Below are 16334 nucleotides of genomic sequence, written 5' to 3'. Positions count from 1 at the left end.
TCATTTTATAAATAATATATATCAAAAGTTTTCCCTTCAATGCTCTTATTTTATCAAGATTAAGGAGGGTTTAAAAGGGTGACCAAAAGTTAAGAAATTTATGCTTATGACAATATTAAATTTGCAATTAATAACCTTTAATTCTGGAATTAGTGTAACAGATATAAAAAGGATTTCTTGGAATAAACATTTTCACTTTATCCAATTTCAGGCTGTATATTTAGGGTTGGTTTTAGTTTCTTACTTGATAACTGTTATTGACAATCTCTTTGTGTTTTGTTCTGTTTTCTTTCAGACCATTTTGTCTTAGTGAAACTGACAGCTGAACTTTGCTCTAGTTGATGGGCAAAATTTCTCCTAGACTATTCATCATCCCAATTTCATCCTGGTTGAAAATATTCAAATGCCATAAGAAATCTTTATAGATTTGCACTTAGCTTTTGGATGGACATTTCTACAATGGAGAGAACTGTGTTATAGCCCCAGTCCAAGGACATTACCATCAAATGCCCACAGACTACGGGGTGGGTGTGGAAGGTTCCAAAGAGAAGGAGAACTCAGCAAGTTTGCAGACACCCTGGAACATGGAAGCAAGCAAGCTTTGAAAGGCACAGCTTTGAAGACACTCCATGAGTCTGCACGGCTTTCAAGCAAACTAGCACTTGAGACCTTGTGTGACAAAATGGACACTGGGGACACAGCTCTAGGACAAAAAGCTACCTCAAGGTCTGGAGAAACTGATAAAGCATCAGGTAGATGGAGACAGGAACAATCAGCTGTTATTAAGATGAGCACTTTTGGCAGTCAAGAAGGACAGAGGCAACCACAAATTGATCCTGAGCATATCGGAAACACAGCATCAGCACAACTCTTTGGTTCTGGGAAACTGGCCTCACCTAGCGAAGTGGTCCAGCAAGTCACAGAGAAGCAATACCCACCACACCGTCCAAGTCCTTATTCATGCCAACATTCACTGTCTTTCCCTCAGCACTCATTGCCACAGGGGGTCATGCACAGCAACAAGCCACACCAGAGCCTCGAAGGCCCTCCGTGGCTTTTCCCTGGCCCTTTGCCATCTGTTGCCTCTGAGGACCTATTTTCCTTTCCTATACACGGCCACAGTGGTGGTTATCCTAGAAAAAAGATTTCAAGTCTGAACCCTGCTTATAGCCAATACTCCCAGAAAAGTATCGAACAGTCCGAAGATGCTCACAAAAAAGAGCACAAACCCAAAAAGCCCGGCAAGTACATTTGCCCTTACTGCAGCAGGGTGTGTGCCAAACCCAGCGTACTGAAAAAACACATCAGGTCCCATACCGGTGAGCGGCCATATCCATGTATACCTTGTGGTTTCTCTTTCAAGACAAAGAGCAATTTGTACAAGCACAGAAAGTCACATGCCCATGCAATTAAGGCAGGATTAGTCCCTTTCACAGAGTCAGCGGTATCAAAATTGGATCTGGAGGCCAGTTTTATTGATGTAGAAGCAGAAATACATTCAGACGGTGAACAGAGTACAGACACGGATGAGGAGAGTTCTTTGTTTGTTGAGGCTTCTGACAAAATGAGTCCTGGCCCACCCATTCCATTGGAAATGGCCAGCAGAGGTGGCTATCACGGGTCATTGGAAGAATCGCTGGGAGGGTCCATGAAGGTGCCAATTTTGATTATCCCCAAAAGCGGAATTCCTTTACCTAATGAAAGCTCTCAGTATATTGGCTCTGATATGCTACCGAATCCGTCTTTGAGTACGAAGGCCGATGACTCTCACACCGTTAAACAGAAACTTGCACTGAGACTGTCAGAGAAAAAAGGACACGATTCTGAGCCGTCTGTGAACCTTCTGAGCCCGCACAGTAAAGGAAGCACTGACTCTGGTTACTTTTCCCGCTCAGAAAGTGCAGAGCAGCAGATCAGCCCTCCGAACACAAACGCGAAGTCTTACGAAGAAATCATCTTTGGAAAATACTGTCGGCTTAGTCCGAGAAACACACTCAGTGTTACAACCACAAGTCAGGAGCGCGCCACAATGGGTAGGAAGGGCACCATGGACTCATTACCTCATGTCAACACCAGGTTAGATGTCAAGATGTTTGAAGATCCTGTTTCACAGCTGATCCCAAGCAAGGCGGAAATTGACCCGGGTCAGACAGGCATGCTAAAATCCACCAAATTCAACAGTGAGTCAAGACAGTCCCAGACGATTCCATCATCTATCAGGAATGAAGGAAAACTTTATCCAGCCAATTTCCAAGGCGGCAGCCCAGTTCTCCTCGAAGCTCCAGTTGACTCTTCACCCCTTATTCGAAGCAACTCAATGCCAACTTCTTCAGCAACTAACTTAAGTCTTCCTCCTTCTTTGAGAGGAAGTCACTCATTTGATGAGAGAATGACTGGCTCCGATGATGTGTTCTACCCAGGAACGGTAGGCATACCACCTCAGCGCATGTTAAGGAGACAAGCGGCTTTTGAGCTGCCTTCAGTCCAGGAGGGGCACCTGGAGGGAGACCACCATGGCAGGATGTCCAAAAGCATCACAGGTCCATCCTTGAAGGAAAAGAAATTGATTCCTGGGGACAGGATTGGCTATGACTACGACATCTGCCGCAAACCCTATAAGAAGTGGGAGGATTCTGAGACGGCGAAGCAAAGCTACAGGGATGTTTCCTGCATCAGCCCCTTGAAACACGGCGGGGAGTATTTCATGGATCCCTCGGCGCCATCCCAGGGTGTGCCAGCCATGTTTGGAACCACGTGTGAAACTCGAAAACGCCGGAAAGAAAAGAGCGTGGGGGACGAGGAGGACACTCCCATGATCTGCAGCAGCACGCCCTTGGGCATCGCGACTGCAGATTACGAGTCCAAGCTGCAGATGCAGGAAGGCGCAAGGAGTGGGTTCGGCCTGGCTGGACAGGAAAACCCTTCTCATGGGCACTCTGAGCGCTTTGACCTGTGTCGACCCCAGCTGCAATCTGGGAGTCCCTCCCTCGGGTCGGAGGAGTCACCCTTGGCTGCTGATCCGGACAAGCAATCGGACGGAGCGGGCAGGAAGCCTCCCGGAAATGTGATCTCTGTGATTCAGCACACCAACTCGCTGAGCCGCCCCAATTCCTTTGAGCGGTCCGAGTCCGCTGAACTCGCGGCCAGCGCCCAGGAGAAAGCCTCGTCACCCTCCGAGACGTGCGACAGCGAGATCTCCGAAGCCCCGGTGAGCCCGGAGTGGGCCCCGCCCGGGGAGGGCGCCGAGGGCGGGGGGAAGCCGTCCCCAGCGCCTCACGTCCCGCCGCCGCCGCCGCCCTACCACGCGCCGCCCCGGCTCGTGCGCCAGCACAACATCCAGGTGCCGGAGATCCGCGTGACCGAGGAGCCGGACAAGCCGGAGAAGGAGAAGGAAACGCAGAGCAAAGAGCCGGAAAAGCCGGTGGAGGAGTTCCAGTGGCCCCAGAGAAGCGAGACCCTCTCCCAGCTCCCGGCCGAGAAGCTGCCGCCCAAAAAGAAGCGTCTGCGACTCGCGGACATGGAGCACTCTTCTGGGGAATCCAGCTTCGAGTCCACGGGCACCGGCCTCTCCCGCAGCCCCAGTCAAGAGAGTAACCTGTCCCATAGCTCCAGCTTCTCCATGTCTTTCGACCGAGAGGAGACCATGAAGCTTGCGGCGCCTCACAAGCCCGATGAGTTCGGGAAACATTCGGAGTTCTTGACCGTCCCCGCCGGTTCCTACTCACTGTCTGTCCCCGGCCACCACCACCACCAAAAGGAGATGCGACGCTGCTCATCTGAGCAGATGCCTTGTCCTCACCCCACGGAGGTCCCAGAAATTCGGAGCAAGTCATTTGATTATGGGAACCTGTCCCACGCGCCGGCAGCCGGGGCATCGGCCGCCTCCGCGCTGTCCCCATCCCGGGAGAGGAAGAAATGCTTTCTGGTGCGCCAGGCGTCCTTCAGCGGCTCTCCCGAGATCGCCCAGGGGGAGGCCGGCGCGGATCTGGGTGTCAAGCAGGAGCAGCTGGAGCATCTGCACGCCAGCCTCAGGTCCACGTGGCCCCACGCCGCGTGCTCCGTGCTCCCTCCCCTCCCGGCCGAGGACCCAGGGAAGCAGGTCGTGGGTCCCTGCCCCCAGCTGAGCTCAGGCCCCCTCCACCTGGCCCAGCAGCAGATCCTGCACCTGGACAGTCAGGAATCTCTGAGAAATCCCTTGATACAACCAACATCCTATATTGCAAGCAAGCACTTGTCCGAACAGCCACATTTGTTTCCCCATCAGGAGGCTCTCCCGTTTTCTCCAATCCAGAGCGCCTTGTTTCAGTTCCAGTATCCTACGGTCTGTATGGTTCACTTACCAGCCCAACAGCCCCCCTGGTGGCAGGCGCACTTCCCCCATCCCCTTGCTCAGCACGCTCCGAAGAGCTACGGCAAGCCTTCTTTCCAGGCAGAAGTTCACCCCAGCTACCCCTTGGAGCCCTTGGCCGAACACACTGGAAAGAAATCCGCTGATTACACGCACACGAAAGATCCAACCTACCCAGGTTATTCAGGAACATCAGGGCTACCCTCAAAGAACCTCCTTCCAAAGTTTCCCTCCGGGGAGAGCAGCAAGTCAACGGATACTCCCTCTGAGCAGGTTCTTCAGGAAGATTTCGCCTCAGCGAGCACCGGGCCCTTGCAGTCCTTACCGGGAACAGTGGTTCCTGTTAGGATCCAGACCCACGTCCCATCCTATGGGAGTGTCATGTACACAAGCATTTCTCAGATGCTTGGGCAGAACAGCCCTGCCATTGTCATATGCAAAGTCGACGAGAATGTGACCCAAAGAACCCTGGTAACCAACGCGGCCATGCAAGGGATAGGATTTAACATCGCCCAGGTGTTGGGGCAGCATGCAGGCTTGGAAAAATACCCCATCTGGAAAGTACCTCAGACCTTACCCCTTGGCTTGGAGGCCTCCATCCCCTTATGTTTACCTTCCACCTCTGACAGCGTGGCCACCCTGGGAGGCAGCAAACGTATGCTTTCTCCGGCCAGCAGCTTAGAACTCTTCATGGAAACGAAGCAGCAGAAAAGGGTCAAGGAAGAAAAGATGTATGGACAGATCGTGGAGGAGCTCAGCGCCGTGGAGCTGACCAACTCCGACATCAAGAAGGATCTCTCCCGCCCCCAGAAACCCCAGCTGGTTCGACAGGGCTGTGCTTCTGAGCCAAAGGATGGCTTGGCGTCAGGGTCATCTTCCTTCTCCTCACTGTCCCCCTCCTCATCTCAAGACCATCCCTCTTCCAGCGTGCCCTCAAGGGAGCCTGTTGTGCCAGGCTCCCGAGCATCGCCCCTGGGGCAGAAGTCCAGTGGGCCCTCGGAAAGCAAAGAGTCCTCAGATGAGTTGGACATTGACGAGACAGCCTCTGATATGAGCATGAGCCCTCAGACCTCTTCCTTACCACCTGGGGACAGTCAGCTCGAAGAGCAAGGAAAGGGCCAGAAACTGCCTACTGGTGTGTTGGTCCACAGGGCCTCGGGCCCCAGTGGGAAAGTGGCGAATTCAACTCTACTTTTCACGGACATGGTAGATTTCCAGCAGATTCTTCAGTTCCCCAGTCTGCGGACAACAACGACTGTGAGTTGGTGCTTCTTGAATTATACAAAACCCAATTATGTGCAGCAGGCCACCTTCAAATCCTCGGTTTATGCTTCATGGTGCATTAGTTCCTGTAACCCAAATCCGTCTGGATTGAACACCAAGACCACGCTGGCTCTTCTGAGGTCGAAGCAAAAAATCACTGCAGAAATTTATACTCTGGCTGCTATGCACCGGCCTGGAACCGGCAAACTGACATCGTCAAGTGCTTGGAAGCAGTTTGCTCAGGTAACAAACTTTGTTTCTAAAAGCGTTCTGTGTTGTGGATTTGATTGCTGAGCAGAATAATGTAATAAAGAATGTACGAACGAAAAGATACAAGTGAAGTGAAGGCCAAGGTGGGTGGAATCCTCTGTAGACAGGCCTTAACCACTGACCGTGACCTTAGTTATGAGAGTCTTAGGACTGTCCCAAGCACAAAATATCTCCCCAGCCAGGTGCTGTGAAATCCCACCACAAGGACTAATTCCTTAGAGTTCTTCCTGCTTCCGAATGACCTGGATTAGTGACCTAGGAAATCGACTTTTTGTTGATGTGAGGAATTCAGGAAATTGTGAAATGAGGACATAGAACAAGGAGTGAGCACTAGAGAGGAAAGATTGGGAAGGTGTCAATTACAAATTGGTGCTTGCCAAGGGCATTTACCATCTGCCTCTGCAGAGATTGCATCTGAATCCTGTGCTTCTGTAGCTGTTAACCTTTGACATGCCCTGAAGGGTATTCAGGGTAGAGAGTGAGGCACTCTGTACTCCAGAGAAACTGGTGGAACAGGTCTTTAGATAGTTAGATATTTTTCAGGAATTGATTCCATGATTCCAGTCCTTGTTGTTCAGTCACTCAGTCGTGTCCGACTCTCTGCAACCCCATGGACTGCAGCACACCAGGCTTCCCTGACCTTCGCTGTCTCCTGGAGTTTGCTCAAACTCTTGTCCATTAGGTCAATGATACTATCCAACCATCTCATCCTCTGTCGCCCCCTTCTCCTCCGGCCCTCAATCTTTCCTGGCATCAGGGTCTTTCCCAATGGGTAGCTTCCAATCCTTGCATCTCCTCATTTCTAGAAAAGTATTAAATCCCTTCATGGTGACATCAGCTTCTCACGGTGGCAGAAAACCTTTTGTAAGAAGAATACTTGGTGGCATTGAACTCCCCCTTCACCAAAATCTTATATATTGGCCTTCCCCTACTACTACTTGGGCTTCCCTGGTGTCTCAGATGGTAAAGAATCCGCGTGCAGTGCAGGAGACCAGGGTTTGATCCCTGGGCCGGGAAGATCCCCTGGAGAAGGGAATGGCAACCCACTCCTATATTCTTGCCTGGAGAATTCCATGGACAAAGAAGCCTGGCGAGCTATAGTCCATGGGGTCGCAAAGAGTCGGACACAGCTGAGCAACTAACACTCACATACACTAACTCTTTGGAGCAGTTTCTCAGGGCTATCTAAAGTGCTGTCTCCTGGGTTGCAGTCCTCATTTTGCCCCAAATAAAACTCAACTCACAACTCTCACGTTATGCATCTTTTTTCAGTTGACAAAGGAGACTGCGGGATGTCAGAACTGAACTCTGCAAACTTCTGGGGGAGGAGTTGTTCCCATTGACTATACTTTTTACTAAAATTTATTTTATATTTATAATACATATATATTTCTCTCAACTCATTTTTCCAAGGATTAGTGGGTTTGCTTCTGCATGAATAATTATTGCCTTACATGTAAAATTATAAAAATATTCATAAGGGCCATTTTGGAGTTTATGCTAATAAAAAAGTATAAAGGGAGGATTTATAAATATAAAATATATAAAATATACAGTATATTTCAGTTACCATTTCTCTTTATAACTTTTGAGAATATTTTTGAAATGCATAGAGATTGCTTGAATTGCTACTTCCAAGATACAGCACTTGTTTTTAACGTTTTTGTTAGTGTTGCACGGTATATGTGCTAATGGGGTCTTGTTTTTAAAAGAATGTTGAATTTATTCTGTAGAAACTGTCATTCTTTTCTGATTTTATCCCCGTTGTCCCTTCTTTTATGTAGCCACCCTATGGCCTTTAGTGTGGAATTTAGGCTAATTTTCAGAGACAATGAAAGTGTGGAATATGTGGGCTTCCTCTGTGTTTTAGGGAATGCATACAAAGTGATTCTCTCTTTTTTCCTGCAGATGAAACCTGATGCGTCCTTTTTATTTGGCAGCAAACTAGAAAGGAAACTAGTGGGAAGTATCTTAAAGGAAAGAGGGAAAGGAGATATTCATGGAGATAAGGATATTGGATCCAAGCAAACTGAGCCTATTCGAATTAAAATCTTTGAAGGAGGGTAAGGAAACATAAGTGCAAATGTCAAGTATTCTATTAGACATCAGAGTAAATGGTCCTGAGTGTCTGTGTGGAAAATATCATATCTCCTCTGGTCTGAAGCAGAAAGCAAATTCTTTTTCTATACACGTTTCTGAAGTCTGTTTGGTAATAGATAGAGTTCATGCCCATGCTTTCATGACTTGCTTTTAATAAAAATGTCTTATTGTATATGGTTTGAACCTACGCCTTAAATTTTCATACCTCTAATTTAAATTGCTGGACTTTTGATGTCATCTAAGTTTGTTCATTCTTTAGTATTGTTTTTACAAGCACTTGTGTTACTAATGTACATATTTTTATTTTGCACTTACAAAAATGCAATCTTGCACACTCATATATGTACCTGGAAACTAGTTGGTTTTATTGCTTTTATTATTACCTGAACTCCAGACGTATGGGATTTCACCAGTTCCTGCACTACCCTCTTTTCTGTTCCAGGACCCAAGCCAGAGCACCATCTTGCATTTAGTTGTCATGTTTCCCCAGCCTCCTCTGGTCTGTGATAGTTTCTCTGTCTTTAGGAATTTCTTTTTAAGAATTCTGAGTTGGAGAAACTCAAATGATATGGGTCAATGACTTTGTTATCTATCTAGTTAAGAAAAATTACATGTTTGTGTAATGTCCAGTTTTAGATTTTGATAGAAAAGTATCTTCAATCCAGTCACAATGGAGAAAAAGCCCAGATATTTGCTTTAAAATTTGAAAAATTTAAAGGACATTAACCACAGAAGGCAATGGCACCCCACTCCAGTACTCTTGCCTGGAAAATCCCATGGACGGAGGAGCCTGGTAGGCTACAGTCCATGGGGTCGCTAAGAGTCGGACACGACTGAGCGACTTCACTTTCACTTTTCCCTTTCATGCACTGGAGAAAGAAATGGCAACCCACTCCAGTATTCTTGCCTGGAGAATCCTAGGGACGGCGGAGCCTGGTGAGCTGCCGTCTATGGGGTCGCACAGAGTCGGACACGACTGAAGCGACTTAGCATAGCATAGCATAACCACATAAAAAAATCACTGACCAAATTTTTAAGTGTATATGTTTCCTATATTGTCTAATTCATAGACCTAGTAATTTAATTGTTGTTATTGTTTAGTTGCTAAGTCATGTCTGGCTCTTTGTGACCCCATGGACTGTAGCCCACCAGGCTCCTCTGTCCATGGGATTTCTTAGGCAAGGATACTAGAGTAGGTTGCCATATTTTTTCAAAAATCCATTAATTCTTGTATCAAGTAGATTCATGGGTCTGCAAAACTTCTGAAGGGTAAATATTTTATTTGTACAGATTTTTCTAATACATTTATATTTTATACAGAACTTAATTTTCATTCTGGAAGCAAGTTAATCAGCTAAGGAATTAAAAATAGTATTATTTGAAAATGCATTTTCCGTCAAGTACAATGATGCATCACAGGAAGCTTAAAGTACCCTTCACTGAAGAAGAATTGCTGTCTATGAAATTATTTGTTTTTTTCTGTAGTCCTTAGGTAGTTTCATCCGGTTTGGGGCAGAGAATAGTGGTATTAAAAGGTGACATACTGTGCAACTTTAGGTTCCTTTCTGTTTCATTACAAAAGACAATGAGATGAGAGAAAAAGTTCAAAATAGTTTTGAAGAAAAAGTTGACTTTGGAAATTCCTTGTAAAGGGGAAAAGATTTAAAGGACTAAAAAGTATGTAAAATTGACTATTCATATTTTTGATACTACTTAATTCTCACCTGGATTGGTACTGACTGAAAAATAGATAAAGTTAAGATCAAATAGTATCCATAACAGAGTTGATAGGATGGATTTTCTATTTTAAAAGTCCTTCAGTGGTTTGGATGAATGAAGCTGAATTTGCTTTTATTCCTGATGATGGATTAGCTGGAACAAAATAGAGAAGTTTGCAATGCTCTTAGAATATTTAAAAACAACCAAAAGAAAAAAAAGACTAAATCTAAGGCCTAAATCTAAGCCCACACTGAGTTAGGGCGCTTGTAGGTCACTTTACCTTTGGAAGTTATAAAAAGAACCCTCAAAAGAAATATCTTTGGCAGTAGACCCATAATTCTAGCCTGAGATTTAAGAGATAATGATAGTCACTGAGGTATTCAGTAGAATGCTGCTATACGCTATGATGGGTCATGTTTCCTTAAATTCTGAACAAAATGTGACCGATGGTGATCACTGGGTAGGTTTCATCCATGGATTATTACAGTGAATACCTAAGACTTTGTTCATCTTACTGATTTAATTAAACTGGATAACCTCAGACATCCTTTCAAACCTCTCTATAAATCCTTCCAGAAACAAAGGCAAATTTGATTGAAAAATAGAATCTCTAGTTTTCATTATGTAAGGGTACCTTCCAGAAGCCACTTGAAATTTAGACTTCACTTTAGCACAGAATTACGGTCCTTGGGAAGAACAGATCAAATCTGTAGGCAACAGTTGGTGAGCTCAGCTCAGCCTGTGTAAGCTAGAAATTTCTGACTCTCGTGCCAGGATTGTAAAAATAGAGTAGAAACTTGCAGTGAAGAATTCTATAATCAGTTATATTTATTCTAGCAATTTAGAGGGGTATATGTGTTGTGCATGCACATCTTAGATGATGTAATGTTAACAAGTGATATGTGATGATTTAAGTATGCTAGTATAACTTTTTGGATGTTTCTTGGTATCCAAATCTGGAAGCAGTAAGGCGCACAGTGCCGCAACTCTTTGCGGCTTATATAAACCCATTTGAACTTCTATACGGAGTCCATATAGTCAAATTTCATAGAAGAGCCAACTCCACTTTGAACTTCACATAGAAAAAAATTCCCTTTTACTTACAATGCCAGTACCAAGTTCTTTCAGGTACTGCATAGATTTCACTGGCTCTGTAGAAATAAAGTTGAATAATTGTAAACAAGACCCACCTAAAATTTTGTCTTGCAAGTGATTAGCTTTTGGTTTTATATGTAACATGTATTTGGAAACGCGTTAGTATTTGGAATCATGTAAAGTCTTTGGAAACACACTGGATTTTCCCTTTTTTAACAGATATAAATCAAATGAAGATTATGTATATGTCAGAGGACGTGGACGTGGAAAGTACATTTGTGAAGAATGTGGGATTCGCTGTAAGAAACCAAGCATGCTCAAAAAGCATATCCGCACGCATACTGATGTCCGGCCTTATGTATGCAAGTTATGTAACTTCGCCTTCAAAACAAAAGGTACAGATCTGATTTTTTTTTTTTTTAAGAGGGAGAACTTTTTTTTAAATGGCTGTTCCAGATTCTGAATACCATTTTGTAACTGTCATCGACAATTAGATGGTTTTCTTTATGAAAATGTGACACTCATGAAATGTGTTTTCTTTCTGTAAGTAGTCTGAGGATGTATGAGACAGTGAGGCTCCTTTTATGACCGAAGTAAGAGCTATAGACTTAGGTCCAGGCTAGTAGTCTCGAAGGAAGTGGCTAAGAATTGCCTGCATAGCTATTACTTCTTGTTGGAAATGTTATGTGGTCTAGAGAATCTTTGCACCGGTATTGAAATTCTTCAGGGAGACAACCCATTCCTGGGCATTAGAAAAGCAAGGCATCAGCTGGGAAGAAAACATGTGCCCATGGTCAGTTTCAAGATTATTAATAATGTAGAGACCCACAGAATCCCGGGTGGGCCCCTCCATCCACAGTTGCATTAATTATGTATAGAAATTTGATCGCTTGTGTTCTGTGTATTTATGAGCTCAGAGACCATTTCTTACTCGCAGGCCACAGCTATTAATCTCATAAAACTAAGACTTGCCTTGAAATGATATTCTGTCTTTAAAAAATAAGTCTGTTTTTAACAAGTAGTCTTACCTGAAAATATTTTATACAGAAATGTTGCTTCAATCATATTTCTATCATTTTGTAAAATTACGAAAATGTTCATAAACCCAGTGTTTTCAGAATGCAAATAGTTGTGGAATAGAGGTGATTTGACTTCTATAGAAGCATGTTTTACTACTTACTGTCAAAGTATGCAGGAGACGTGGGTTCAATCCCTAGATCAGGAACATCCCCTGGAGGAGGAAATGGTAACCCACTTCAGTATTCTTGCCAGGAAAATCCCATGGACAGAGAAGCCTGGTGGGCTACAGTCCATGGGGTCGCAGACTCAGACATGACTGAGCATACACACACGCATGCACACACGTAGAAGTACTAATGGAACCCTATAGACACCCCACCACTAACCTTACACAAACATTTTTTGATGTTTTAACTTTAATTTGCATACTAAATAATCTGCTCCACTACTCATCAAGAAAAATAAATACCAAATAAAACTATCTTTGGTAGGGAAATGTGTACCTACTTTCTTTTATACCTCAAATCCAAAATTGTCTTTATTGGTTTGTCAGAAATGTAAATGTGTTGCCTCTGAGCAAATCTGTTTTTTCTTTATTAAAAAGATATTTATATTACAATTATGCCTCTTTGAAGCCACAAAAAGGGGGAGGGAATGTTCATTTGCATTTCAAAAGAGATAAACATGAGGTCCTTTAAATACCATCCACTTTTGCACAATCAAGCCTTTTATGTAGAACTTCAGTAAGAGACTCCTCTAGGACATAAAAATATATAAACTTTGGTTTTAGGAAATAAAGCGGATCCCCCGGTCATTACAACTGATATTTCCTGGGCGTGTGAGTTGACTGTGGGTATAGCCTCCTGAAACTGTACCTGAAGAAATGTCACATGGCTAGATATTTCTTTTTTATTACGTTAAATTTGGCTCTGAACCATTGTCTTGGAGTTTTAGCAGAAAAGAATTCATTCTTGATCATTATCGGAGTTTCCCTGTCACCCTTTGGAAAAGTACAAATGTCTTAGGATCTTGAAAAGAGCAAATCATCCTGGGAAACCCCTCGCCAGTGTTCACTTCCAGCCAACTGCTTGTTGTCGTATCATCTGAGTACAGAATCAGAGTGCTCTTATAGGACTGGTGCCTCCTCTCTACCTGTGTCACTTCTCTAGGCACCCTTTCCTGCCGTCTTGCTGCTTTCTCTTTGCTGTAATTCTTCAGACATTCAAGACTTCAATAAGCCAAAGTCAGGGCAGGGTCATTTCTGAGCCAGATTTCTAACTATAAACCTACCCTGAGGATGAGAGCCCGAGGCCTGAGTGCTTACTTGAAACAGGAAAAAAGAAAAATATAAGAGAAGAAACACATATGAAGATCTAAATAAACTGTCTTGACTTAAGTAAGTTCCACATCTGTCCACGTACACAGATTATTTGCACCCTTACAGAAGCAGATGATTTCCATTAATTTACAGATTTTGAAATTCTTGATAATCATGTCCTGTGCTTAGTTGTGTCTGACTCTTTGCAACCCCATGGACTGTAGCCCACCAGACTCCTTTGTCCATGGGGATTCTCCAGGCAAGAATTCTGGAGTGGGGTGCCGTGCCCTCCTCCGGGGGATCTTCCCAACCCAGGTCTTCCCCATTGCAGGTGGATTCTTTACCATCTGAGCCACCAGGGAATCCCAAGAATACTAGAGTGGGTAACCTATCCCTTCTCCAGGAGAACCTCCCTACCCAGCAGTCGAACCAGGTTCTCCTCCAGTGCATGTGGATTCTTTACCAGCTGAACTACCAGGGAAGCTCATGATAATTTGTCTATAAGAATTTTTGAGGTCTTTAGAAAAATTAGAGATATAATTTTTTGGTACATAAGAACAATATGGGCCAGGAAATATTTCCATGTTTGGAGTTACAAAAATAGCACATTAAATTTGTAAGTATATAAGCAATAAGCCAAATGTTAAGGATTCCCTGGTGGCTCAGATGGTAAAGAGTTTGCCTGAAATGTGGGAGACCTGAGTTCAATCCCTGGGGTCAGGAAAATTCCCTGGAGAAGGAAATGGCAACCCACTCCAGTATTCTTGCCTGGAAAATCCCATGGATGGAGGAGCCTGGGGGGCTACAGTCCATAGGGTCGCAAAGAGTCGGACACAACTGAGCGACTTCACTTTCCCTAATTAAAAAATAAAGTAATATAAATAAAATAATAAACAACAGTGCCCCAGTTTAGAGTTGTGGCTCATATATAACATTAATAGTGAGCCAAAAACTCCTGTAAGAGGAACAAACTATTTCAGCAGGCTGGAGTTTCTGCCTGGATTCAATGAGCCTACTCTTAAAGCATTTGCTGCTATGTGACTAAAGCAGTGTTAAAGAACAAAGATAATATGGCCCTTATGCCTGAATTAGTTCCTGAATTTCTTTTGATTAGTTATATATAATATGATGTGGAATGGGCTTCCCGGGAAGCTCAGCTGGTAAAGAATCTACCTGTAATGCAAGAGACCCCAGTTTGATTCCTGGGTCTGGAAGTTCCCCTGGAGAGGGGATAGGTTACACACTCCAGTATTTTGGGGCTTCCCTGGTTGCTCAGATTGTAAAGAATTCGCCTGCAATGTGGGAGACCTGGGTTCAATCCCTGGTTTGGGAAGATCCCCTGGAGGAGAACATGGCAACCCATTCCAGTATTCTTGCCTGGAGAATCCCCATGGACAGAGGAGCCTGGCGGGCTACAGTCCATAGGGTTGCAAAGAGTTGGACACTACTGAGCGACTACACACAGCACAGCACATGATGTGGAATTTCGTATATATATACATATACACACATATATATACATATATGTATATAATTTCATAGATCCTAAGTCAGAGGTGATTGATCAGTGTTTTCATAATTTCTCACATTCTGTTTAGAAATTATATAAATCTGTAGAAACACATGGTCTTCCCAGGTGACGTAATGGTAAAGAACCCCGCCTGCCAATGCAGGAGATGCGGGTTTGAGCCCTGGGTCAGGAAGATCCCCCAGAGAAGGAAATGGCAACCCACTCCAGTATTTTCGCCTGGGAAATTCCATGGACAGAGGAGCTTGGAGGGCTGCAATCCATGGGGTCACAAAGAGTCGAACACAGCTTAGCGACTGAGCATGTACACATACGTATCTAATATGTATAGAAACACACATACATATGTACATGTATGAATGGGAAAGACTAGAGATCTCTTCAAGAAAATTAGAGATACCAAGGAAACACTTTATGCAAAGATGGGCTCAATAAAGGACAGAAATGGTAGGGACCTAACAGAAGCAGAAGATATTAAGAAGAGGTGGCAAGAATACACAGAAGAACTATACAAAAAAGATCTTCACGACCCAGATAATCACGATGGTGTGATCACTCACCTAGAGCCAGACATCCTGGAGTGTGAAGTCAAGTGGGCCTTAGGTAGCATCACTACGAACAAAGCTAGTGGAGGTGATGGAATTCCAGTTGAGCTATTTCAAATCCTGGAAGATGATGCTGTGAAAGTGCTACACTCTATATGCCAACAAATTTGGAAAACTCAGCAGTGGCCACAAGACTGGAAAAGGTCAGTTTTCATTCCAATCCCAAAGAAAGGCAATGCCAAAGAATGCTCAAAGTACCACACAATTGCACTCATCTCACACGCTAATCATCTCACACACTAGTAAAGTAATGCTTAAAATTCTCCAAGCCAGGCTTCAGCAATACATGAACCATGAACTTCCAGATGTTCAAGCTGGTTTTAGAAAAGGCAGAGGAACCAGAGATCAAATTGCCAATATCCGCTGGATCATCGAAAAAGCAAGAGAGTTCCAGAAAAACATCTATTTCTGCTTCGTTGACTATGCCAAAGCCTTTGACTGTGTGGATCACAATAAACTGTGGAAAATTCTGAAAGAGATGGGGATACCAGACCACCTGACCTGCCTGTTGAGAAATCTGTATGCAGGTCAGGAAGCAACAGTTAGAACTGGACATGGAACAACAGACTGGTTCCAAATAGGAAAAGGAGTACGTCAAGGCTGTATATTGTCACCCTGCTTATTTAACTTATATGCAGAATACATCATGAGAAACACTGGGCTGGAAGAACCACAAACTGGAATCAAGATTGCTGGGAGAAATATCAATAACCTCAGATATGCAGATGACACCACCCTTATGGCAGAAAGTGAAGAAGAACTAAAGGGCCTCTTGATGACAGTGAAAGAGGAGAGTGAAAAAGCTGGCTTAAAGCTCAACGTTCAGAAAACTAAGATCATGGCATCTGGTCCCATCACTTCATGGCAAATAGATGGGGAAACAGTGTCAGACTTTATTTTTCTGGGCTCCAAAACCACTGCAGATGGTGATTGTAGCCATGAAATTAAAAGATGCTTACTCCTTGGAAGGAAAGTTATGACCAACCTAGATAGCATATTAAAAAGCAGAGACATTACTTTGCCAACAAAGATCCATCTAGTCAAGGCTATGGTTTTTCCAGTGGTCAT

The 16334-nt window shown here is 44.2% G+C and overlaps 1 protein-coding gene across 8 annotated transcripts in view; it reads left to right on the top strand.

Annotated features, from left to right (window-relative positions):
- The window catches only part of HIVEP2 (HIVEP zinc finger 2), a 294756-nt gene that overhangs the window by 266039 nt on the left and 12383 nt on the right, over nt 1-16334 (top strand). For all 8 annotated transcript variants that reach the window (XM_081530968.1, XM_081530974.1, XM_081530975.1 and 5 more), the window contains 3 exons: nt 296-5854; nt 7790-7944; nt 11015-11190. In XM_081530968.1, the coding sequence (XP_081387094.1) occupies nt 683-5854; nt 7790-7944; nt 11015-11190 (5503 nt within the window). In that variant the 5' untranslated portion in view covers nt 296-682. The remainder of the gene's footprint in view (nt 1-295; nt 5855-7789; nt 7945-11014; nt 11191-16334) is intronic.

Source organism: Giraffa tippelskirchi, chromosome 9 (assembly GCF_054371585.1).
Source record: "Giraffa tippelskirchi isolate mGirTip1 chromosome 9, T2T-mGirTip1v1.2.pri, whole genome shotgun sequence".
NCBI lineage: Eukaryota > Metazoa > Chordata > Mammalia > Artiodactyla > Giraffidae > Giraffa > Giraffa tippelskirchi.
Note: the sequence above shows the minus strand (reverse complement) of the source record. Positions and strands in the feature narration are given on the sequence as shown.